General features: G+C 49.8%; 1 protein-coding gene across 1 annotated transcript in view; it reads right to left on the bottom strand.

The window, feature by feature from the left end:
* The window catches only part of ZMYM2 (zinc finger MYM-type containing 2), a 537,976-nt gene that overhangs the window by 483,660 nt on the left and 28,972 nt on the right, over nt 1–25,344 (bottom strand). The window contains 2 exon segments of the mRNA XM_033950396.1: nt 740–833; nt 1,095–1,584. Of these exon segments, the coding sequence (XP_033806287.1) occupies nt 740–833; nt 1,095–1,574 (574 nt within the window). The 5' untranslated portion in view covers nt 1,575–1,584.

The raw sequence follows: 25,344 nt of genomic DNA, 5'->3' as shown, positions 1-25,344 counted from the left end.
AAAGAAGAAAAATACCAAATACCAGCAAGTAACCTCAATCCACCGGAGAGGCGGGTGGAGCAGGGACCTGGGGGGCCCAGGTGTGACTCCCAAAGCTGGCACCGCACAGTCAAGCACCCCAATCTGAAGAGAAAAATTCTCAACAGTAGAAGAATAGAAAACCAGCCAGAATCCAGGAGCTCGTAGAATAGCATCCAACCCCTGTTGGGAGATAGAGAATACTGAGGTTACAGGGAGAGCATCAACCAATAGGTCCACCTGTTAATCAGTTCTCTATCTCCAACTGCTGGTCGATGTGTGCTATCCCACTAGTCTCTGGATTCATCTGCTGCTGTTGCTGAGGAAGGAAAGTTTATAAGCTAAGCACTGAATCACAGCTTGCAAGTTCAGCACTAAAAGATCAAAATTAGGATTGTTCTTACTCTGCTACTCTTGGGCAAGTCAATTTCTGTACCAAATGTGTTAATGAATCAGAGCTAAGTTTAAGTAATTTGATAAAGATCACAGGAAATAATGGGTAGAGAAAACAAAATGCTACTAGGAAAATTAAATAGTTGCACTTTACATTTCTGACCAAATAAGCAACTATGAGTGGAGGGCCTAAATCACCTTCAGTTTGTTTTAATCAACTATCAACAGTCATACAAGAGACAATTTTGTTTTAATCAACTATCAACAGTCATACAAGAGACAATTTGGGGGTAAAGGAGAAGAATTATCAATTTACAAATACACTCACCAGGATTATGATGGGTTGCGGATTCTCCATTTTGAAAAACATCACCCGTCACATTCATTCTACCTGGATTAAAAGGTCCTACACCAGTCTTGGTCTGTGAAGTTAAAGATGGAGGATATGTTTGTATACTGATACCAAAATTACTTGACTGCAGTCCGTTAGACACTTCTCCCAAGCTGGTATTCTGCAGTGATGTTACATGTGTAATCATTAGGTTCATATCAGACCCTTCAGTATTTCCTAGGTGACCATCACTCCCAGTGCTCACACCCGTCTCTAACGTGGTGACATTTGCAATCTGAATTTCTGAGTCTGGTTCTGTGGTTATACCACTATTAACTAGTCCAGCATTTACCTTACTCCTTGCAAAACTTGAAGCTGAAAATTCCATGTCACCGATTCTGTTGGATTCTCCAAGTCTTCTTCGTTCATTAAAAGTTGAAGCACTTCTCTCTTGTACTTGGTGCACTTCAGCATCTTCTTCATCATCAATTATTATTGTCTCGCTAATACATCCTTTATGACAATCCAAATCTTTTGAGGAAGGAAGTATCTTTGGAACATTACCCTGAAGCACTTCATTTTTCGATGATGGAAATGCAATGGCTCGTTCATCCACTGCTGCTGGAACAGCACTGTGTGGCAGTTGCACAGGTTCAATAAAAACAACATCATCATCATCATCTACAGTAGATGTTTGAAAATGGTTAGATTCAGAAATTAAAGAATTAGATGAACCACCAAAAGAATTCGTAAGGCCAGTTGCCATGGTGGCGATGCCCAAGTCAGATGTTTGCTCTGTAATGTCCAGCCCTCTGAAGGTACCAGTGTCCATTCCAGAAAGCCTGTTATAGAGTTAAGAAAGTTTCAGGATTAAAATTTTTTTTAAAAACCCACAAAATTAACAATCAATATTATTAAAAATGATTCAAATTTGGCTACTTTGATATTTTAAGTTATAGCTACTACAAAACATTCTTAACTATTAATTGCTCTATACGAGAAAGCGTACAACTGGCACATATATTTAAGAATCCCTAAGCGAGGGTGTGCAAATTTGAAGTGCATTAACTACAAATTCAAATATGCTATTTCTATGTATTAATTTGTGAATATTAGAATATTAACACAAAAACATGAAATGAATTTAAATAGTCCAGAAGAATGGAAAAAAAAAACTCCACAACCTGACGAAACAAAAAAACATTTGCTGTACACACCCCTGCTATGTACTTAACATATAGCACAATATAGCTATCTTACAGAGATATTATAAGCAATGCAGCTAGTCCTTTAAAAATACTTCATTGTGATCTGCTGTCAAAAAATGTCCACACATTAGATTAAAGTAATGACCACATACTAGATTAAGTTCATTATTTAATAAAACATAATCTCCTAAATAATATCTATCAAGTTTTCCTAGAGTTGATAAATCACATGCCTGCAGTATGCTTAGAACTAGAGAATGGCATGGGGTCAATTTTTCTCTGTCCCTGCAGGAACTCAATTTTCCCATCCCATTCCTGCAAGTTTTGTCGCTGTCTCTGTACCTTAACTGCTCAAGCCTTGAACACTTAGGAGTTTTCTTTTATGAATTTTGAAATATGCAATTCAAGATTAAACTTGTACAGAAAGCTGTTTAAAGCAAGAAAAATAATTAATATTAAAGAAACATCTCATAAGGTAGATATTAGCTTAAATCAGCTCAAGTCCACAATAATAGGATCCAAAATATAATATAAATGGATTAATAAAAGAAAACAAAGGAAGCATGGTGATAAATTAACTGAGATAAGCGTCTAATACTTTCAGAGAGTTTCATTTTTTTTCCTTCACCAGACGGGATAAGGCAAGAAAAGTGGTCAGCTGGGAAGGCTCAAAGAAAACATTTTAAAGAATTATACCGAATTATTATACACTTGCAAGGATGGCGAAGATAAGAAATCGCTCCAAGAGTATGATCTCAAGTTTTGGTTTTTTTTTAAAATCCTATTACAGTTTTACATCACCCTTTGCGGAAGGCTTGGCAATGGATTTGTAAATTTCACTCTCTCGGTTCTATTATTTCTCCCTTCTTGCCCTTACGCTTTAATGGGAATTTTCTACCTGGGGTGGATGGGGCAAGTTTTGTTCGTTGGGAAGTAGGTGGGATTCATTATCTGTTTCAATTGCTGGAAGATGATGGGAAGATGAAATCTTTTGATACGTTATTTCTAGAATTTGATCTCCTTCGAATAGATGGCTTTGCTTATATGCAACTTCATCATTATATTGCCTCTTGTCACCCTGTCATTTGACTGCTTCTTGTCAGGAGCTATCGTCCATGGCTTTCACCATTGGATCGCAGTTCTCTGTTCCTCTTAAATTTCATCAGACACTTGAAGGATGAATCCTGCTTGACCATGTCCGATCGAGAGACGCTTGGGCTCGTGATCTTTCTGTAGTATTGCCTGATGATGTTCTCTGTGCTGTACGCAAATTGCCTGCTTTTTGCAAATATACTACCTTTTGGGAATAGCATTATAAAATTGGTTTTACGCCCTAAATGGGCTCACCTTTCGGGGTTCAGAGCATCTGCTGCCTGGGGGGGATGGGGGAGTTGAAGTTTGTGTTTATCTTGTGCTCACCATGTTTGGCAGTTTCTCGTTATTTGTCTTTGGTCAGTTTTCTTTTCCTGTATCAACGTTGGGGCTTACAGAGGGACTGTGGGGTTGTGAGGGTGGGGGTGGCTGAATAGTGTTGTGTTTCATGCTGCCAAAAAGCGAATTTGCTTTCCTAGTGCCTCTGTACTTCTTTCTGTTGAGCTCAATAAAATATATTTGACAATATTTTTTTAAAAAAATATTTGTTTATTGAGAATGGCAAACAGTCCAGACAAGCAAGTACAACCAACAATGTAACAAGAACAATACAGGAGGAACAAGAGCAATGAAAGCGATGTAAAACAAGCATATACAAGCCTCCCCAGTATAAGATAGGCCATCAAGGATCAGGACAGTGTCCAACAAAAAGAGGAACAAGAACCGGTCAGCCCCTACCCACCAGGCCCGCAGTGAGTACAAAGGTAGACTAGACCCTTGGCCATAGTATTTTATAATATATACTCCCACTAACAGTCAAGCGGACATCATAACATATACCCCATTCCTCACATCAAACACCCAACACTCACCCTACTTCCAGATCAACAGACAAGCCATTCACACCGTCCCTACCACACCCAACCCCCTCCCACCCACCAAGCATTCAGATGAAGAGACTGAAGATTTGGATGCAACAGCGAACCCTGGCTCTGCGATAGCAGAGAGGGAAACAGAGGCAGAGGCAGTGGATCTCTGGTACTGAGTTGAAGTAGAAGGGAAAACAAAGGCTGGCGTGGCCACCGAGGAGCAATCAAGATCATAGTGGCTCGCACTGGTTTGAGATGGACCAGCGTCCGCAGAATCAGAGGAAAAGGCGGAAACGCGTATAGAAACCTTCCCTCCCAATCTAGGAGGAAGGCGTCGGCCTCGAGGCGGTCCGGGGAGTACATCCGGGAGCAGAATTGAGGGAGTTTGTGGTTGAGGGGGGGAGGTGAACAGATCTATCTGAGGAGTCCCCCACTTCTCGAACACCTGTCGTAAGGTTTGGGCGTGCAGCGACCACTCGTGTGGCTGGAGGAGGCGGCTGAGTCTGTCTGCCAGACAGTTCTGCTCTCCTTGTATGTACACCGCTCGAAGGAAGATGTTGTTGGAGATTGCCCACTTCCAGAGACGCAGGGCTTCCTGACAGAGGGCCTGGGACGCCGTCCCCCCTTGCTTGTTTACGTAGTACATTGCTACCTGGTTGTCGGTTCGGACGAGAACCACCCGCTCGTGGAGCAGATGTTGAAAAGCCACAGCGGCGAGATAGATGGCCCGAAGCTCCAGCACGTTGATGTTGCAGCGGCGGTCCTCTGTTGACCACATCCCCTGAGTGCATAGGCCATCCAGGTGAGCTCCCCAAGCGTACTCTGACGAATCCTTGGTGAGTACCTTGCTGTGTGGAGGGGCGAGAAAAAGTAAACCTTTGGACAGATTTGAAGAGTCTGCCCACCAGAGGAGCGATCGTTGCAAGGAAGGAGTCACTGTCACGGGACGGTCGATTGGGTCCCGGTCCTGACGCCATTGGGAGGCCAGGGTCCATTGAGGAGTCCTCAGGTTGAGGCGGGCGAAGGATATGACGTGGACGGTAGAGGCCATGTGGCCCAGAAGAGTCATCATCTGCCGAGCTGATACGGAGGTCAGCAACGAAATCCTTCGACTCAGACTTACTAACGCCTCTTGACGTGGAGGGGGAAGGAAGGAGCGGAGGCAAACCGCATCCAGCATGGCCCCGATGAACTGTAAGGACTGAGAGGGGCGCAGCTGGGATTTTAGGAAGTTTACCTCGAACCTCAGACCTTGAAGGTAAATAATAGTCTGTCGGGTCTCTGAGATAACCCCCCTCCCTGGACGGGGCTTTGATCAGCCAGTCGTCCAGGTAGGGGAATACCTGGAGGCCCTGAGAGCGTAAGGCAGCTGCGACCACCACGAGGCACTTCGTGAAGACTCGGGGTGACGACGCCAGGCCAAAGAGGAGGACTCTGTATTGTAGGTGTAGGTCCCCCACCTGAAAGCGCAGGAACTTGCGGTGAGCGGGGTGCACTGAAACATGTGTGTAGGCTTCCTTCAGTTCGAGGGAGCAGAGCCAATCGCCCTCGTCGATGAGAGGGTAGAGAATCGGTAGGGAAAGCATCCGGAACTTTTCCCGCACCAGAAATTTGTTGTCGCCTCAAGTCTAGACTTGGGCGCAGGTCTCTCGTCTTCTTCGGTACCAGGAAGTAACGGGAGTAGAACCCTTTCCCCCGTTGGTCTGGGGGAACCACCTCCACTGCCCGTAGGCGAAGCAGTTCTCGAGCTTCTGAGAGAAGGAGGGGTAACTGAGTTCGGTTGGGAGGGCACACCCTTGGAGGGTTTTCCCGAAAGTTGAGAGAGTATCCTGATGAGATTACGCCAAGGACCCATGCGTCCGACGTGACTTGTTCCCAGCACGGGTAGAAGGCTCTGAGACGTCCCCCGATGGGAAGGAGGCCTGGGGCTGTGGCGGAGGGGGCCAGCCCCCATCCGCTTATCCCGTCAAAAGGATGGGGATGGTTTGGCGGTCGTAGGCGGCTGGGACTTGGGCGGAGCCCGATGGTGAGCTTGCGGGTGTCGGGGTGGAGGCCGTGAGAAGGCAGGGGTAGATTTTTGAGGGTAGCGGCGTGGAGGGGCCCTGAACGGCCTGGACGCTGGCTGTTTCGGCTTTTGCCGAATGAGGGAGGCAAATGAGCGTTCGTGTTCTGAAAGGCGTTTCGTAGCTGCCTCGATACTGTCATCAAAAAGTTCTTTGCCCACGCAGGGGAGGTTAGCCAACTGGTCCTGTAAGTTGTGGTCCATGTCGACGAGGCGTAACCAGGCTAGGCGGCGCATGGCGATAGCGAAGGCTGCTACTCTGGATGAAAGCTCGAAGCCATCATAGGCCACGTGAAATAAATGGAGGCGTAGGTTGGAGAAAACCTCCAGGAGCAGATTAAAAGCTCCTTGGCGTGAGGCCGGCATGTCGGTTGCAAAGGCTCCCAACAGTCCAATGAGATGTTTCAAGTAGGACGTGAAGGTGAAAGTGTAACTTTGTACCCTAGAGGCCATCATAGAGTTCTGGTACAGTCTTCTGCCGAACTTGTCAAGGGTCCGACCCTCTCTACCTGGGGGGACCACCGCTGAGACCCGGGAGGGGTGAGCCTTTTTCAGGGAAGATTCTACCAACAGCGACTGGTGGGAGAGCTGTGGTTGCTCAAACCCGGGGTATGGCACTGTACGGTACTTGGACTCCATTTTGGAGGGGACAGCTGTTACCATATAGGGGGTCTCCAGATTCCTGAAGAAAGCCTATTGGAGTACCGGATTGGGCGGTAAGCGAAGGGACTCTCTGGGTGGTGACGGCAAATCCAGCTCCGCCAGGTACTCTTTAGAGTATCTTGAGTCGGACTGGAGATCTAAGTCCAGAGCGTGGCCCATGTCCTGGACAAAGCGAGTGAAGGAGGGGCGGGACGTTCCCGGGGCCCCGTGTGGGGACGGTGAACGAGACCTCCGTCGGGCGGAGAAGGACGGGGAGGCTTCCCTCGAGTATCGAGGTTCATGCTCCGACCCGCGCTCCGAGACTGGGGAAACACTGTGGCAATGTTCCGGGGTCGAGGACCTACGTCGTCTCGAGGAGCCCCTCGGAGACGATGCCGGGGTACCGATCGATGTCGAATCGGTGACCTCGACCTGGACTCCCTCGGCAAAAGCCTGGGACCTTGGCTTGGAGCCCCGGTCCGAGGGGGAGTTAGGAGGATGTGAGGGTTGGAGAGTGATAACTCAGTCACCTTCAGCGGTCCTGTACGGGGCATCGGTGAACGGCCTCTTAGTGTGGGTGAACTCCGGGCCTTCTTAGAGGTACGGCGGTTTGAGGTTTCGGTCGTTTTAGCGCGACGCTTTGCCCCGCGGCGGTCCGTGGAGGGAGAGCGTCTCGGGCGCCTCGGCGAGGAATCCGAGGAGGATGGAATGCGGCGAAGCTGGCGCACTTTTCCCCGAGGGGGCTCAACGCGAGGCTCAGGCTGGTCCGGCGCACGCGAGGTCGAGGTCGGTTGTAGATGGGCCAGCGCAGCGGACAGCTCCGACGAAATCATCGCCCGGAGCAGGTCCTGGAAAACGGGCACGGACAGCATCGAGGGCATGTCCGATGCCTCGGTGCACTCCACCGGGGCGACCTCGTATCAGAGTATTCCCGTGTGGTAGAGGCACAGCCCGAAGGCTTGGAAGGCTTCGCCGGGGCTGAAAGCATGGGGCTTCCACCATGCGTCGCCGGTGTCCCCGAGGCTGGCTTCTTCGCTGGTGCGGAACCTGAAGAAGGAAGAGGAGACTTACCCGGAGCCGAGGCTTTTTGTTGTCCCGAGGTTTTCGGGGTCGAGTCTCGAGGTGGTGCCGAGGTATTCGGGGCCGAGGTCGAGGCCGGGGCCGACCTCGAGGCCGAGGTAGTGGGTTGGTCGGCAGTGAAAAGGTCCGCTATGCGGGCTTTTCTTCGACGGAGGGCCCGGTTCTGAAAAGTAGCGCACTGGGGGCAGGAGTCGGTTGGATGGGCGGCCCCCAGGCAGAGGATGCACCGGCGATGCGGGTCTGTGATGGAAAGAAGCCGCTCGCACCAGGTGCACTTTTTAAAGCCGGTCAAAGGCCGGGACATAGAAAACGAAACTGGCCGCAGCCCAAGTAGCCGCGCGGCCGCGGCAACCCGGAAGCCTCCGGGTCGGTCAAAATGAAGCAGGAACAGATAAATAAAAAACAGAAAAAACGCGCACAGCGACTAAATGAATAAAACAAGAAAAATCGCAATGCTAGAAGGCAGTTGGGGCAGAGCCTAAAAAGGAGAAATTAGGTTCTTACCTGCTAATTTACTTTCTTTTAGCTTCTCCAGACCAGTAGAGGTTAACTTTACGATTGGGTATATATCTAATCATGACCAGCAGGTGGAGACTGAAAACAAAACTTTGGGACAGTATATCCTAGCCCCTCCTCTCTATTTCCCTCAGTCTGCCGAATAGCCAAGCAGAACCAAGAACTGGAAAACAACAGAGAGAAAAAACAATACTCCGAAAGGAGTAACAAATAACATACCCAAAAATGCTGTTGGAAAATGCAGAGGAGAAATTCCCGAAGGAAGAAGGTCCCCACAGCTCGCCAGCTAAGCCAGCCGAGCCACAGCCGCTGTTCTTCAATTCTCCCCGGCCCTAGAAAAATACTAGAACCCGCAGCAAAAACCAAAAACTGCCCGCGCAACAGCCCCAACAACAACAACAACAGACAGGGTGGGGACCTCTACTGGTCTGGAGAAGCTAAAAGAAAGTAAATTAGCAGGTAAGAACCTAATTTCTCCTTCTTTAGCACTCTCCAGACCAGTAGAGGTTAACTTTACGATTGGGACGTACCAAAGCAGTCCCTCTCACGGGCGGGACCCCCGAAGGGCCGATACCAGAACACGCTCACCGAACACCGCGTCCCGACGCGCCTGAACATCTACCCGATAATGCCGAACAAATGAATGCAAGGAGGACCAAACCGCAGCCTTACAAATATCCACCGGAGGCACGAGCGACGACTCAGCCCAAGAAGCCGCCTGACCCCTAGTGGAATGAGCCTTGAGAAACTCCGGAACCGGTTTCTGACTCAGAAGATAAGCGGAAGCAATCATCTCCTTGATCCAGCGCGCAATAGTAGCCTTAGAAGCGCCAGCCCCCCGACGAGGACCCGCCAGAAGCACAAAGAGATGATCGGAGCTCCGAAAATCCCGGGTCCGCTGCACATAAGCATGGAGGACCCGACCGACATCCAACTTGCGCAGCTGTCGTTGCTCAGAAGAACCCTCCCGACTACCCAAGACCGGGAGGACCACCGATTGATTGACATGAAAAGGAGAAACTACCTTCGGCAGAAAGGAAGGAACAGGCCGCAAAACAACCCGCTCCTTCGAAAACTCCAGGAAGGGAGCCCTACAAGAGAAAGCCTGTAGCTCCGACACCCGTCTAGCGGAAGTAATGGCCACCAAAAAGACCGACTTCAGCGTAAGGTCCTTCAACGAACAGCCATCCAACGGCTCGAAAGGAGGGCGCACTAGAACAGAGAGAACCAGATTGAGATCCCAAGAGGGAATCGAGTGCCTTATGGGAGGCCTGATCAACTTGGCCGCCCTAAGAAAGCGAATCACATCAGGAATGGCTGACAAACGCTGACCTGTCACCAGCCCCCGAAAAGCCGACAGGGCCGCCAGATGAACCCGAAGAGAAGACCAGGCCAGGCCCCTATCCAGGCCATCCTGCAAAAACTCTAGAATGTTAGGCAGAGAAGCGCGAAAGGAGACCACTCCCTGCGCTCGGCACCATTCCTCAAAAAGACGCCAAACCCGTACATAAGCCCGAGAGGTAGAAAGCCTCCGGGACCCCAAAAGTGTAGAGATCACCTTGTCGGAATATCCCTTCTTACTCAGGCGGCCCCTTTCAAGAGCCAAGCCGTAAGACAAAAGGGAGACGGGTCGAACATGGGAATGGGACCCTGCGTCAGAAGATCGCATCCGAGAGGCAGAGGAAGAGGATCCGCCACCAGATGCCTCACCAGATCCGCATACCACGGACGACAAGGCCAATCCGGAGCCACCAAGACCACCAGCCCCGGATGGCGAACAATGCGAAGCAGTACTCTGCCCACTAATGGCCAAGGAGGGAACACATACAACAGCCCCTCCGTTGGCCACGGTTGGACCAGAGCATCCAGACCCTCGGCCAGACCGTCCCTGCGACGACTGTAGAAGCGGGGTACTTTGGCGTTGCCACTTGTAGCCATCAGATCCATCAGGGGCTGCCCCCAAGCACGCACTAGCAACTGAAACGCCTCGGCGCCGAGACACCACTCTCCCGGATCCAAGAAGTGACGACTGAGGAAGTCCGCCTGAACGTTTTCTACCCCGGCAATGTGAGAGGCCGAGAGGTCCAGAAGATGCGACTCCGCCCAAACCATGAGCCGAGCCGCCTCCTGCGCCACCAGAGTGCTCTTGGTGCCCCCCTGACGATTGACATAAGCCACCGCCGTGGCATTGTCCGACAGGACTCTGACCGACTTGCCCAACAAAAGGGAGTGGAAAGCCAACAGCGCCAGCCGGACCGCCCTGGTCTCCAACACGTTGATCGACCAGGAGGCCTCCTCCGTGGACCAGGTTCCCTGAGCTGAGTGACCCAGGCACTGGGCCCCCCAACCCAGGAGACTCGCATCCGTAAGGAGCACCGTCCACTGCGGAAGATCCAGACCCACCCCCTGAACTAGGTGAGGGGTCCGGAGCCACCAACGCAGACTGCAGCGCGCCAAGCCTCGCAGGGGAACCGGATTATCCATCCCGTGCCTCTGGGGAGACCACCTCCGGAGCAGAGCATACTGGAGAGGACGCATGTGGGCCCGCGCCCACCTCACCACGTCCAGGGACGCCGCCATCGACCCCAGGACCTGGAGGAAATCTCGCGCCCGAGGACACCGGGACGCCAAAAGCAGGCGAATCTGAGACTGCAATTTGCTCACCCGGGCCTCTGGGAGGAAGACCTTCCCCAAGGAGGTGTCGAACAGCACCCCGAGGTACTCCAGACGCTGAGCCGGAACCAACCGACTCTTGGAAAGGTTGACCACCCAGCCCAGCGACCGGAGAAACTCCACCACCCGAGCCGTCACCCGGGAGCTTTCCTGCAACGACTTGGCCCGAATTAACCAGTCGTCCAGGTAGGGGTGTACCAGGATGCCCTCCGACCGCAAGGCTGCCGCGACGACCACCATCACCTTGGTGAACGTCCGGGGAGCCGTGGCCAGCCCAAAGGGAAGCGCACAGAACTGATAGTGCCGACCCAAGATCGCAAAGCGCAGGAAACGCTGATGAGAGGCCCGAATAGGAACATGCAAGTAGGCCTCCGTCAGATCGAGAGAAGTGAGAAACTCCCCCGGCTGAACCGCCAGAATGACCGACCGCAGCGTTTCCATACGGAAAGAGGGAACCTTGAGAGCCCTGTTGACCCCTTTCAAATCGAGGATGGGCCGAAAAGTCCCCTCCTTCTTGGGCACCACAAAGTAAATGGAGTACCTGCCCGTGCCCCACTCCGGGGGGGGCACTGGAACTACTGCCCTGAGATCTAGCAAGCGCTGAAGGGTCTGGCGAAACGCCAGCGTCTTCCCAGGAGTCTGACATGGAGAAGCGAGGAAAAAATCCGGCAGAGAGCGGGCGAACTCCAGGGCATAACCGTCCCGCACCACCTCCAGGACCCACTGATCGGACGTGATCTCGGCCCATTTGGGAAAAAAGTCGCGCAGCCGGGCCCCCACCGGAACCAAGGGGGGCGCCGGCAAGGCGTCATTGTGCAGGACGGGAAGCGGGGGAACCGGCGGAGGGATTCCCTGCCCCCCGACGGGCCCCCCGAAAGGGCTGCATGCGCTGGAAGAACCGACCCCGGGAAAACCCCGGAGACTGGAAAGAAGCAGCCCCACGCCCAGGGCGATACTTGCGAAATTCCCGCAAACGCCCCCGGGCCGCACCACCCCGAGACGCCGGGCGGGCACGGTCCTCCGGCAGACGGGGAACTTTCGAGTCCGACAGAGTCTGAATCAACTTATCCAAGTCCTCTCCAAATAAAAACGACCCCCGAAAGGGAAATTTAGTAAGCTTAGCTTTGGACGCAGCATCCGCCGCCCAAGCGCGCAGCCACAACACACGCCGTGCGGCCACGCCAAAAGCCATGGACTTAGCCGAGATCCGCACCAAGTCATACAGAGCATCCGAGAGGAATGAGGCAGCCATCTCAATCTTCGCTACCTCCTGATCCACCAGAGACCAGTCGTCAGACTCTCGATCCAAGACCCGCTCCGCCCACCGAAACACGGCGCGAGCGACCAGTCCCCCACAAATAGCCGCCTGGACCCCAAAGGCAGAGACTTGAAAATTTTGCTTAAGGATGGTCTCCAATTTGCGCTCCTCAGAGTCCCGCAAGGCAGAACCGCCCTCAACAGGCACGGTATGCCGCTTGGAAATAGCCGAGACCACTGCATCCACGACTGGCGAAGCTAACGTAGCCCGATCCCCTTCAGGAATGGGATACAGGCGAGCCATGCTGCGCGCCAGCCGAAACGGCGTCTCCGGCGTTTTCCACTGCTCAAGAATAATATCCCGAATATCCTGATGCATAGGAAAAGAGCGGGAAACGGAACGGATCCCTCGTAACAGAGGGTCCCCCACACGCGGAGTCTCCGGCGGCGCGTCCTCAAAACGCAAAGCCGAAGAAACCTGTTGAATAAGGTCAGGCAGCTCATCTCTCTGAAAAAGGCGCACCACGGACGCCTCGTCACTGGAGAACGGGAAACCCGACAACCCGCCGCCAGCTTCCGTCCCCTCCAGAGGGTCCTGGAATTCCTCAGAAGGGTCCAGGTCCTCCTCCAGACCGACACGTTCCTCCGACCACAAATCCTCGTCCCACGACACCCGCGGACGCTTGGACAAGAGAGGCGGCGGAGGGGACGTCACGTCAGACGAGAGAGGCAAAGCCGCAGGGAGCGCGGAGGAAACCCCACCCCCCGAGACCCCCTGGGCGCAACCGGGACCCCCAGCCGCCTGAAAATAGGCTTTGCATAATGAAAAGAAAAATTCAGGGGAAAAACCCCCCGAGGGTCCCAAGGGACTCCCTGCCACAGCAGGGGACCCAGCAGAAACCTGCCCCTGCTTAGCCAAAACAGGGGGAAGGTCACCTGAGGTGGAAGACAAAATGGAGGGGCCAGACAGAGAAGATGGCGTCTTTCCCGCCAAAACAGCTCCCTCCATAGCCTGCAGCGGCTGAGAGACCTGAATAGTCTCAGCCGCTAAAACAGGCAAGCCGGCATCAGCTGTCAAAATATCAGCTGAGAGGGAATCCTCTAAAACCCGACCGTCGGCGGCTCGGGGAATCCCTCCGTGGGCGGACGGAGAAGACCGGGCTTCTCCACCGTTCCCTGCCGACTCGCGAGGCACCATCGGCGGGGAGCTCTGGGCGCCTGCAGCCGCTGCCGACGGAGCTCCTCCACCGCACCGGCCTGAACACCGCTTGCACAGGCCGGCCGCGAGTGCCTCGCGTCTGGAGCACAATGAGCACTTTTTCCCTTTAGAAGTGCTCATTGCTCCATACGCGACCTAGCTGTAAAAAAGTGCCGGTTAGTTGAAAAAATACAGTAAAATACAGTTTTCTTAAAGGGATACAACCCTCCAGACCAGCACTACCTCAGGATTTTTTTTTTTTTTTTTTTTTACAGAACAGACTCCACAGGCTCTCGACGCAATATGCCTTGCTTGATTTAGGGGGCAAGGCTTACTGCTGAGGCTCCTCTAAAAAAATATGGGGAGGTGGAGGAAGTGGGGGGAGGGACCCCGCTCGTGACCCGCCGGGTTTGACACCCCCGAGGTCGGACGAACCCCCAAACAGAGTCCGTCCAAGCTCCGTCCGGCTAAAAACAGGGACAATAAACCTCTAAACAAATTCCAACAGCCCTACCAAGGGAGATGGGTACAGATCACTCAACACCTGCTGGAGACTGAAAGAAGACTGAGGGAAATAGAGAGGAGGGGCTAGGATATACTGTCCCAAAGTTTTGTTTTCAGTCTCCACCTGCTGGTCATGATTAGATATATACCCAATCGTAAAGTTAACCTCTACTGGTCTGGAGAGTGCTAAAGAATACACGACTTCTAGGCTCAGCGGAAAAATTTGAACTGGAGACCACGAGGGGGAGATGCACCCTCTAGTGGAGCAGGAAGGCACGCATGCGTGGAGCAGCAGAGCAAACTTAAAATCTTCAATCAAGTTTGCTTGAAAAAGCTGTCCGCATCGGGGCTCCGTAGATGACGTCGCCCACATGTGAGAATATCATGCCTGCTTGTCCTGGGATAAAATTATGTTCTTACCTGTTAATTTTCTTTTCCTTAGACGCAGCAGATTAATCCAGAGCCCTACCCTTTCTGGATATTGTCTGTCGGTTTTTTCTTTTGCAACTTTCGAAGTTTGTTATTATTGAGGGTTGTATTCTGTATTATTGCCTTTTGAGATTTATTATGGGAAAGAAGTTTTTTTTTTCCATGCTATGCCTATTGATTGTTACGGATGCTTGGGCAAGGAGCTATACTGGAGATACAAGAAGAGTGCCAGCCAATGGGACCAACTTTTAATCAGTTTCTCTATCTCCGCCTGCTGATAGATGTGTGCTATCCCATTGGTCTCTGGATTCATCTGCTGCGTCTAAGGGAAAGAAAATTAACAGGTAAGAACTTAATTTTTCCTTTCTAATGTCTGCGTAGAAGGATAGTATAAAGAGAGGGGGGGCTCTAAAATCACTAAACTGGCAGGCGAGTGATTCGCAAAGTGAGATTTGAAGTGCCTTTTTGATAATTTTTTAAAATTATATTAATTTGTGTAGATTGGTTGGGATGTATTATGATTTTTTTTTTTGTAACCTGCTCTGAAATTGAATGTAGGGATATGGCAGGGTATAAAACCCTGACTGTAAACCCATAGAGACACTGGATCTGGACAGGGGCGGGGGAGAGAGGAGAGAGAGACAGAAAAGGACCTTGAGGAGGGGCTGGAATGCAGACTTGAACCAAAAGGGACGGGGAAGACAGAGCAGATGCTGGACTAGAGGGGGTAGAGAGGGGAAACACACAGAACTGAGGAGAGAGCTATGCCAGGCCCTGGGGAGAGGGAGGACAAAGAGTGAGACAGACAGAAAGACCTAGAACAAAGGTGGGAGGACTCAATATGTTAGCTTTGGGAAATGTATATAGCAGATGTCTTTGTATCGTGTTCAAAAGAAAAGGAAATGCATTTCTGGTTTTATTTCTACAGTGTTGAAGTACTTGCTGACACTTGCTTTGACTGGTGGGGATCCCCAAGCACCGCCAGGAGAGGACCTCCTCTAGAGACGGTCAGAACTCCCCTCCACCAAGCACAGCAGTCGCTGGCAACATCCATGAGCCACTGAGGTGCTAGCATCTGTGACTCAGGGACGCTATTGTTACCTGCCAAGCTTGGCAAAAGGGACCCCTGGCCAACTGCTAAGGAAGTTCTCAGCTGACAGCTTGGAGGTTCTCATCAGCTGAGTATTTATTTATATTGTATATTTACATTAGAGGCTCTGGTAGAAACCCATTTTAAGTATATATTCTTCCCAATTAATATTTCCAAATTAATAAAGTGTCTTTGCTTATTTGTAAATGGGTCTCTACCAGAGCCTTTAATTCAGTAGCATAATTAAATGAAATAACTATTTCTGAAGTTTATAGGGAAGGGCGGGGACAGAGGGGATTCCTCACAGGGACGGAAGGATTTCTCATAGGCATGGAGGGATTTTGGCGGGGACGGGTGGGATTTCTGTCCCCGCGCAACTCTCTAGCTCAAACCCAAGGCTGAGAAAGCAGTTAGCAAGGACGTCCCAGGCCTGGGCAGGAAAAGCACAGTTATTTACCATAACAGGTGTTATCCAAGGACAGCAGGCATATATTCTCGTCATGTGGGTGATGTCATCCATGGAGCCCCGACGCGGACAGCTTTTCAAGCAAACTTGATTGAAGATCTCAAGCTTGCTAGTACTGCACCGCGCATGTGCATGCCTTCCTGCTCAGCTAGAGGGCGCGTCTCCTCAACGTGGTCTTCAGTTCAGATAGCTAGCAAAGAAGCCAACCCAGGGAGGTGGGAGGATTGCTAGAATATCTGCCTGCTGTCCCTGGATAATACCTGTTACGGTAAGTAACTGTGCTTTATTCCAGGACAAGCAGGCAGCATATTCTCGACATGTGGGTGACCTCCAAGCTAACCAAGATGACGGTGGCAAAGTTGGCAAATTAGGACAACAGATTACGCAAAACCGACTGGCCAAACCGGCTGTCGTGCCTGGAAAAGACATCCATACAGTAATGAGAGGTGAAAGTATGAACCGAGACCAAGTGGCGGCCTTGCAGATCTCTTCAATAGGCGTTGATCTAAGGAAATCAACAGCCGCCGCCATCGCTCTGACCTTGTGCCCCGTGACCCGACCCGGCAGTGGAAGACCAGCCTGAGTGTAGCAGAAAGAAATACAAGCAGCCAACCAGTTGGATAAAGTGCGCTTGGAAACAGGACGGCCCAACTGATTAGGATCAAATGAGATGAAGAGTTGAGGAGCCGTCTGATGAGACTGGTGCGTTGGAGGTAGAAGGCCAACGCCCTTTTACAGTAAAGAGTGTGAAGCGCCACTTCACCAGGATGAGAATGGGGTTTCGGAAAAAACACCGGACGAGCAATGGACTAGTTGAGATGGAAATCCGATACCACCTTGAGCAAGAACTTCGGATGAGTACGAAGGACCACCTTGTCATGATGAAAAACAGGAAAAGGCGGGTCCGCAACCAAAGCTTGCAGCTCACTGACTCTGCGAGCAGACGTGAGAGCAACAAGAAATACCATCTTCCAAGTGAGGAATTTCAGATGAACCTTATCCAGGGGCTCAAATGGAGGTTTCATTAATTGAGCCAGAACCACATTAAGATCCCAAACCACCGAGAGAGGTTTGAGAGGAGGATGAACATTAAAAAGGCCCTTCATAATAGTGCTGCCCGATTTCCGATTCAAATCGATGTGTATTTTTTTAAAAATCGGCACCTTCGATTCAGGGCCCAACCCACCTCCCCGCGCCGCTAACCTAAAGCTGCCGCTCCGGCTCGTGGACAGTTTCTGTCTCTGAGGCAGGAGACTGCAGTGTTCTCCCTAGCGCTTTTTAGCTGGCAAATCCTGCTGCCCACCACGCAAACATTTTTTAAAACCCCTCTCACCAGCTTGGGGATTCCCCAGCCTGACTCGGCCCTTCCCCTTCCCAACTCAGCGATTTCAAACCCTCCCCGTAACACTAGCCTGGACTAGCAGTAGTACCGCTCTCTCCTTATTATAATTTGCCTGACTGCTGGCGTAGCTTTAGCGAGTCAATTCCCTCAAGCAGCCTCAGGGGCCGTCCCACCTCCAAGGAAGAAAGGAAGTTGCATCATTGGAGATGGAGCGGCCTACCAAAATCCCCGAAGCTGCAGAAGGGGCTTGACTCGCTAAAACTACGGAAGCTGTCAGGCAAATTACAATAAGGAGAGAGCAGTGCTGCTGCTAGTCCATGATAAGTTTTCACAGTTCATTCTGGGGCCTCCAAAGAGAACTAAGCTTGTTGTACAGCCTGAGAGCGGCTGAAACCCACTAAACAGAAATGAGAAAAAAGATCGGCCAGGCAGCTTGCCCCCTCCTTGCGGCTCCTGCTTATTTACTGAAGACCACTTTGCATCCTGGGCTTGTTCCAAACCACTGCGGAGAAGAGAAAGAGAGAGAGGGAGAGAAAGAGAGAGAGGGAGGGAAAGAGAGAGAAAGAGAGAGAGGGAGGGAAAGAGAGAGAAAGAGAGAGAGGGAGGGAAAGAGAGAGAAAGAGAGAGAGGGAGGGAAAGAGAGAGAAAGAGAGAGAGGGAGGGAAAGAGAGAGAAAGAGAGAGAGGGAGGGAAAGAGAGAGAAAGAGAGAGAGGGAGGGAAAGCGAGAGAAAGAAAAAGAGAGAGGGAGAGGGAGGGAGAACAGAAGATACTGTTTAGAAAATACTGTTTAGAAAAGAGAAAGTTGTGAAGAAAGAAAGGAGAGAAGATAGAATGAGGGAGCATGGAAAGGAGTGAGAAGGGAGAGAGAGAATAGCAGAAAGGGGGAGAATAAAGATGAAAAGACAGAAGGGAGAATGGAGAGAAGAGGGTGAAGAAAGAGGAGGGTGGAGAGTACAGGGAGGGAAAAGGCCTCAGGGGGGGACAGACAAGGGGAGGGGGGGCCCTGGTGTAGAAGTACACAGAAGGAGGGAGGGAGGGAAGGGGGGGTTCAAAGATACGTGCATATGTCGGACTTTGGGGGAGAAGAAATAATGAGTCTGAAAATAGAGGAGAGGAAGAGGGATGATGGACAATGGGATTTAGGGAGGGAAAGAACAAAAAGGGAGAGAAGTTGGACACAAGGGATGGTGTAAGAGGGGGAATAGAGATACTGGATAGGAAGGTAGTTGGGAAAAGAAAGGGAAAGATGGTGGACCCTGGGGTGGTAGGAAGGAGGGAGAGATGCTGGATGAAAGGGTAGTTAAGAAAAGGTGGATCTGTGGATGGAGACGAAAAAAAGGAAAGATGCCAGACCTCCAGGGGAGGGAAAGGAAATGGAAGGAGAGGACAGAGAGGGCAGATGGATGGTTAGCACAGATAAAGAAGGAGACCCTGGCAAGCAAGTTATCGGAAGACAACCAGAGCCTGGGACCAACAAGATTTGACTTATGACCAGACAACAAAAGGTAGAAAAACTAATTTTATTTTCCATTTTGTGATTACATTATGTCAGATTTGAAACGTGTATCCTGCCAGAGCTGGTGTTAGACTACAAACGTGAGCTAGGATTTAACAGACAGAGGAAAAGTCTTTTTAGTTTATTTATTTTGTTTACACCACAGCGCCAGTGTTATTAGGAGAAGGCAAAGGGGGTGAAGAGGCTAAAAAATAAACCCACCAGGATGTTTGAAAAAAACAAAAAAACAAACACACACAATTGGGCAGGAAAATCGAATCGAAATTTTTTTCCCTGAATCGGGCAGCACTACTTCATAAATCGAGAAACCACTGGATGGACGGAAAGCGATTTCCCATCAATTGGCTGATGAAAGGCAGCAATAGCACTAAGGTGGACTCGAATAGAAGTCGATTTGAGGCCAGACTGAGACAAGTGGAGCAAATAATCCAGCACGGAGGGCACGGCGGCAGACAGCGGCTCCAGGCTACGTGAAGCACACCACGCAGCAAACCTAGACCATTTCTGGGAGTAGCATTGTCGAGTAGAACTTTGCGAAAATCCTCAACAACATCTCAGACAGACTGAGAAAAACCAAAGGAGGGAGTTAGGTGCGCAGGAACCAAGCCGTTAAGTGTAGAGACTGCAGATTGGGATGCAGCAGCAAACCCTGACCCTGAGACAGCAGAGAAGGAAACACAGGCAGAAGCAGTGGCTCCCTGACACTGAGCTGAAGGAGAAGGAAGAACCACAGCTGCTGGAGCCAACGAGGAGCTATCAGAATCATGGCGGCATGAGCCGACTTGAGCTGCACGAGGGTCCGCAGAATCAGAGGAAAAAGAGGGAATGCATAGAGGAATCGGCCCGTCCAATCCAGAAGGAAAGCATCCTCCTCAAGAGGCGAATAGATCTATTTGCAGCATCCCCCAGCGAGCAAACAACTGACGCAGAATCGAGGCATGAAGCGACCATTCGTGTGGCTGGAGAAGACGACTCAGCCTGTCTGCAAGGCAGTTGTGCTCTCCCTGAATGTAGACCGCTCGAAGGAAGATGTTGTGACGTATTGCCCACTCCCAGAGCCAAAAAGCCTCCCGGCAAAGAGACAGGGAACCCGTACTGCCCTGTTTGTTTACATAATACATCGCCACTTGGTTGTCCTTGCACACCAGGACCACCTGATCCCAAAGCAAATGCCGAAAGGCAACCAGGGCATTGTAAATGGCCCGAAGCTCCAGCAGACTGATGTGGCAGTGATGGTCGGCGCTCGACCAAAGACCCTGGGTGCGGAGGCTGTCGAGGTGAGCCCCCTAGGCATACGCAGAGGAGTCCGTCGTCAGGACCTTCCGCGGTGGGGGCGGGAGAAAGAGAAAACCTCTCGAAAGATTGGAAGAGAGCGTCAACCAACGGAGCGAACGCCACAAGGAGGGAGTCACCGCAATGCGCTGAGAGGCGGGATCCCGTCCTGTCTCCACTGGGACGCCAGAGTCCACTGAAGTACTCGGAGGTGAAGTCTGGCAAAAGAAGTCACATGAACGGTGGAGGCCATGTGTCCCAACAGGATCATCATCTGCTTGGCAGAGGTCGTGGACTGAAGGGAGACCTGCCGGCAGAGGTGGATGAGGGCGGCCTGCTGAGGATGAGGCAGAATCGAGTGGAGGTGAACCGTGTCCAGCACCGCCCCAATGAACTGCAGAGATTGAGAGGGGCACAACTGGGACTTGGGAAAGTTGACCTCTAAGCCCAGGTGCTGAAGGAAGATAATAGTTTGTTGGGTCGCTGAAATAACCCCTCTTCACGACGGTGCTTTGATAAGCCAATCGTCGAGGTACAGGAAGACCTGAAGACCCTGGGACTGCCGCCACCACCACATGGCATTTGGTAAAGACTCAGGGGAATGAAGCGAGACCGAACGGGAGAACCCAATATTGCAGGTGAAGGTCCCCCACCTGAAAGCAAAGGAACCTGCGAGAGGACGGGTGGATCGGGATGCGAGTATAGGCCTCCTTCAGGTCCAGGGAGCAAAGCCAGTCCCCCTCGTCCAGCAGGGGATACAAAGTGGGAAGAGAGCGCATATGGAACTTCTTCTTGACCAGGAACTTATTCAGCTCTCGGAGGTCCAGGATAGGGCACAGGTCCCCGTTTTTGGGGGGGGACCAAAAAGTATCAGGAGTAGAACCCAGAGCCCCGCTGACCTAAGGTGACCTCTTCCACCACCCAGAAGCGAAGGAGAGCGTGAGCCTCCTGGAGAAGGAGGGAGATTCGCGCTCTGTTTGAAGGACACTCTCTTGGGGCCCGGTCCGGACGTGGTGTCCGGAAGAGCAGGGAATACCCCTCTCTGATGACGGAGAGGACCCAATTGTCCGCAGTTATCACTTGGGTTATTCCATGTCAAGTGATCAAGGGCTCCCTGCATGACCATCACGGATTTTGATAAAACTTCATGCACAAAGTCCCACATGTATCAAACGAACTTTGGTAAAGTTTTAGTTTCGCCTGTGGAATATTCGTGGAGATATAGCCATTTGTTTGACCCCATACTGCAATGACATACAGTACGACAGTGACATTCTGAAAACTTTGAGACACAATATCTCACAAGCTATGTTTCCAAAAAAACTGAAACTTAGCTACCCTGCACAACTTTTGGAGCTCTATTCAGTGCTACCAATAATAATTTTTGTCGAGCACTGAGTGAATGGCTGAATTACAGTAAACTTGGCCGAAAAAATTAGTGCTCCAAAAAAAGTCAAAGTTTGACATTACTTAGCTCCCACAATAATTGAGTAATAAATGTGAAATTTGGCGCATATTGGATCAGTACAACGTTGTTTTCAAAAGTACAATTTCAACCTCCAAGCTCTTTCCATTAGTTTACAAATTAAGTGTAAAGTTGCTAATTTGTGTAAAAAGGCCAAAAATAGGGTATTTTCAGCCTGCTTTTACAGAAAAATACCTTTCAGAAACTCTTTCAAATCAGTCTCATTAGAAAGAGCATATTTCAAACCCCCTAGAAAAGTGGGCTTCATTTTTCAACGCAGGTTAACAATGCCCGAAAAAGGGGGACAAAGTTGGGAGATGTCACCATGGCAACAGCCTACGTTTCAACTTACAATTATGTCACTTTTCATACTGTTTTTCCCTGTTTATTTTTACTCAAGCTTTGGGTACAATTATAGTGTTCTTAATTAATGATTATTCCTAACTAGAAATTGAAGTGATAATTTTGTTGCATGCAGATCACAAATTACAACTTGTTTTCTTTTTCAGATCCACATTATTATTAATTCAGTTTAAAATGGATGCCAACGAATCGACTAATAATAATCCTTTTCTGCCAGACTGTGCCATTGGGCAAAAATTGTTGTCAAAGTGTCATGGACGGCACATTTTATTCTAAAAAATGTGGGCTCATTTTTTTACATAATTTGTCAACCGATGAAAAATTGCTTATCACTCGGCGCTCTGAAGTTGAACTGATGGATAAAGACCAAATCTGCCTCCACCACAAAGCAAAGTATCTCAACAAATATGAATTAAAGCAAACATCGTGTTGTAATCCATTTGAAAAGAAAAATCACATTGTTCAAAGTGGATTGTTAAAAGTCGATCTTGCCATGTCTAATGATTTTAGAAAAGTGGCAAAAATAAATATCAAGCCAGGTCAGAAACTTTGCAGTAGGTGCAAAGCCCAATACGTTTCAATGAGTGAAGCTACTGCAGCATCTTCATCTTCAGACGATTTTGATATCAGCATCTCTGATGCAGTTGATCAAAGCTTGACTGCTTTAGGAACCTCTCCATTGAAAATTCGAAGGTTAGCTAGTAGAGATAAAGCCGGCTATGTGATACGAAAAATTGAACGTGTGCAGAATGTGATATCCAAGAAGATTACATCTGCTGCTGGAGTTTCAGCTGAAGAAGTTGGGCCGTCTCATCAGTCTGTAGAATGCAAGTTATGTGAAGATTACACTGACCTCATTGAAGAAATGAAAACGAAAATTGCAATATCCAACAGGTCAATGAAAGTTCAATTATTGACGATGGCCCCAAAAAGTTGGTCAATAAAGGAAACAGCAATGAAGTTTGGCGTTTCAGAACGCATGGTAAGAACATAACATAAGCAGTGCCTCCGCCGGGTCAGACCATAGGTCCATCCCGCCCGGCAGTCCTCCCCCGCGGCGGCCCAACAGGTCACGACCTGTCTGAATCACCAGAAGGGGCCCCCTTGCCACCTTGGTTTCTCATTGAAGTCCTATTTTCCCATCGAAGTCCTAACCCTCCGGCCTTGCACATGCACGACCTGGTTGGCTTTCTATACTATACTTATTACCTGTTTAGTTTTCTATACTTGTGTTACATCCCAGCACTTCTCTCAGTATCCCACGATCCCCTTATCCCTCAGGAATCCGTCCAAACCCTGTTTGAATCCCTGCACCGTACTCTGCCTGATCACTTCCTCCGGTAGCGCATTCCAAGTGTCCAAGACCCTTTGGGTGAAGAAAAACTTCCTCGCATTTGTTTTGAACCTATCTCCATTCAGTTTCTCCGAATGCCCCCTCGTACCTGTTGTCCCCCTCAGTCTGAAGAATCTGTCCCTATCCACCCTCTCTATGCCCTTCATGATCTTAAAGATCTCTATCATATCTCCCCTGAGCCTCCTTTTTTCCAGAGAGGCGAGCCCCAGCCTATCCAACCTCTCGGCGTATGAGCAGTGTTCCAGCCCTCTTACCAGTTTTGTTGCTCTCCTTTGGACTCTCTCAAGTACCGCCATGTCCTTCTTGAGGTGCGGCCCAAAAAGTAAAGAAAGAGAAAGGCATTTGTTCTATACCTGATGCAAAAATTGGCAAGTCCCTTCCAAAAGAAATTGCAAATAGAGTTCAAGATTTTTACGAAGACGATGAATTCAGCAGAATATGTCCTGGAAAAAAGATTGCATTTCAGTCCGCCTCAATGGTTTAAAAGTACAAAAGCAAAAGCGGCTGCTGTTGTGTAATTTAAAAGAGCTGTACGTGGCGTACTGTAACAAATATGGAACTGAAATTGGTTTTTCCAAATTATGTGAGCTCAGGCCAAAGTGGTGTGTAACCGTTGGTGCATCAGGTGCACACTCCGTGTGTGTCTGCACGATACATCAAAATGTAAAGCTCATGCTAAAGGCGCCAATGTCAAAGAGAACTACAAAGTTCTTATGGAAAAAAACTGTGTGCGACCTAAATGTCAAGGACTGTATGCTACAACGATGTCAAAACTGCTCTGGTGAAGAAGCACTAACAGCATACCTGGAAGAAATATTCAAGGATTTAGATCCAGAAGAATCAATAGAATTTAAGCAATGGGTTCACGCTGACCGTGAAACATTAGAAACAAGCGTACTAACCATGGACAACTTTACTGAAAGACTTGCAAGCAAGATTTGGAAGTTGACAAGCCACCGTTTCATTTCAAAACATCAAAGTGAATATTTGAAGATGTTGAAGACAGGCTTAAAAGAAACGGAAATGATCGTTTTGATGGATTTCGCTGAAAATTACTCATTTGTTGTACAGGATGCCGCCCAAGGCTTTCACTGGGAAAATTCACAAGCTACGGTACATCCTTTTGTTGCATATTACCTCAATGAAGTGGGCACATTGCAAGTTGTAAACTGTTGCATTATATCTGATCATATGCAACATGATACGATATCTGTACACGTGTTTATTCAAAAGTTGATCGAATTTTTGGTAACTCAAACAAACATTACCAAAATATACTACTTCAGTGACGGCTCAGCTACACAATATAAAAACTACAAGAACTTTGTGAATTTGTGCAATCACAGAAATGATTTCAACATTGAGGCTGAATGGAATTTTTTTGGAACTAGCCATGGAAAATCACCCTGCGATGGAATTGGTGGAACAACTAAACGACTGGCTGCCCGGGCTAGCCTCCAAAGACCATCAACGGATCAAATATTGATGCCAAAGGATCTATTTAACTTTTGTGACCAAAAAGCACAGGTTATTTACCGTAACAGGTGTTATCCAGGGACAGCAGGCAGATATTCTTGACTGATGGGTGACGGCACCGACGGAGCCCCGGTACGGACAATTTTAGAGTGATTGCACTCTAAGAACTTGGAAAGTTCTGGTAGGCCGCACCGCGCACGCGCGAGTGCCTTCCCGCCCGACAGAGGCGCGCGGTCCCCAGTTAGGATAAGCCAGCTAAGAAGCCAACCCGGGGAGGTGGGAGGGACGCAAGAATATCTGCCTGCTGTCCCTGGATAACACCTGTTACGGTAAGTAACTGTGCTTTATCCCAGGACAAGCAGGCAGCATATTCTTGACTGATGGGTGACCTCCAAGCTAACAAAAAGAGGGATGGAGGGAAGGTTGGCCATTAGGAAAACAAATTTTGCAAAACAGATTGGCCGAAGTGTCCATCCCGTCTGGAGAATGCATCCAGACAATAATGAGATGTAAAAATATGAACTGAGGACCAAGTAGCAGCCTTGCAGATTTCCTCAATAGGAGTGGAACGGAGGAAAGCTACAGATGCTGCCATAGCTCGGACTCTATGGGCCGTGACAGAACCTTCCAGTGTCAGTCCGGTCTGAGCATAACAGAATGAAATGCACGCTGCCAGCCAATTAGACAACGTACGTTTAGAAACAGGACGTCCCAATTTATTCGGATC

This window comes from Geotrypetes seraphini, chromosome 6 (genome assembly GCF_902459505.1).
Source record: "Geotrypetes seraphini chromosome 6, aGeoSer1.1, whole genome shotgun sequence".
NCBI lineage: Eukaryota > Metazoa > Chordata > Amphibia > Gymnophiona > Dermophiidae > Geotrypetes > Geotrypetes seraphini.
The sequence above is the reverse complement of the archived record's forward strand: the minus strand, read 5'-3'. Positions and strand labels throughout refer to the sequence as shown.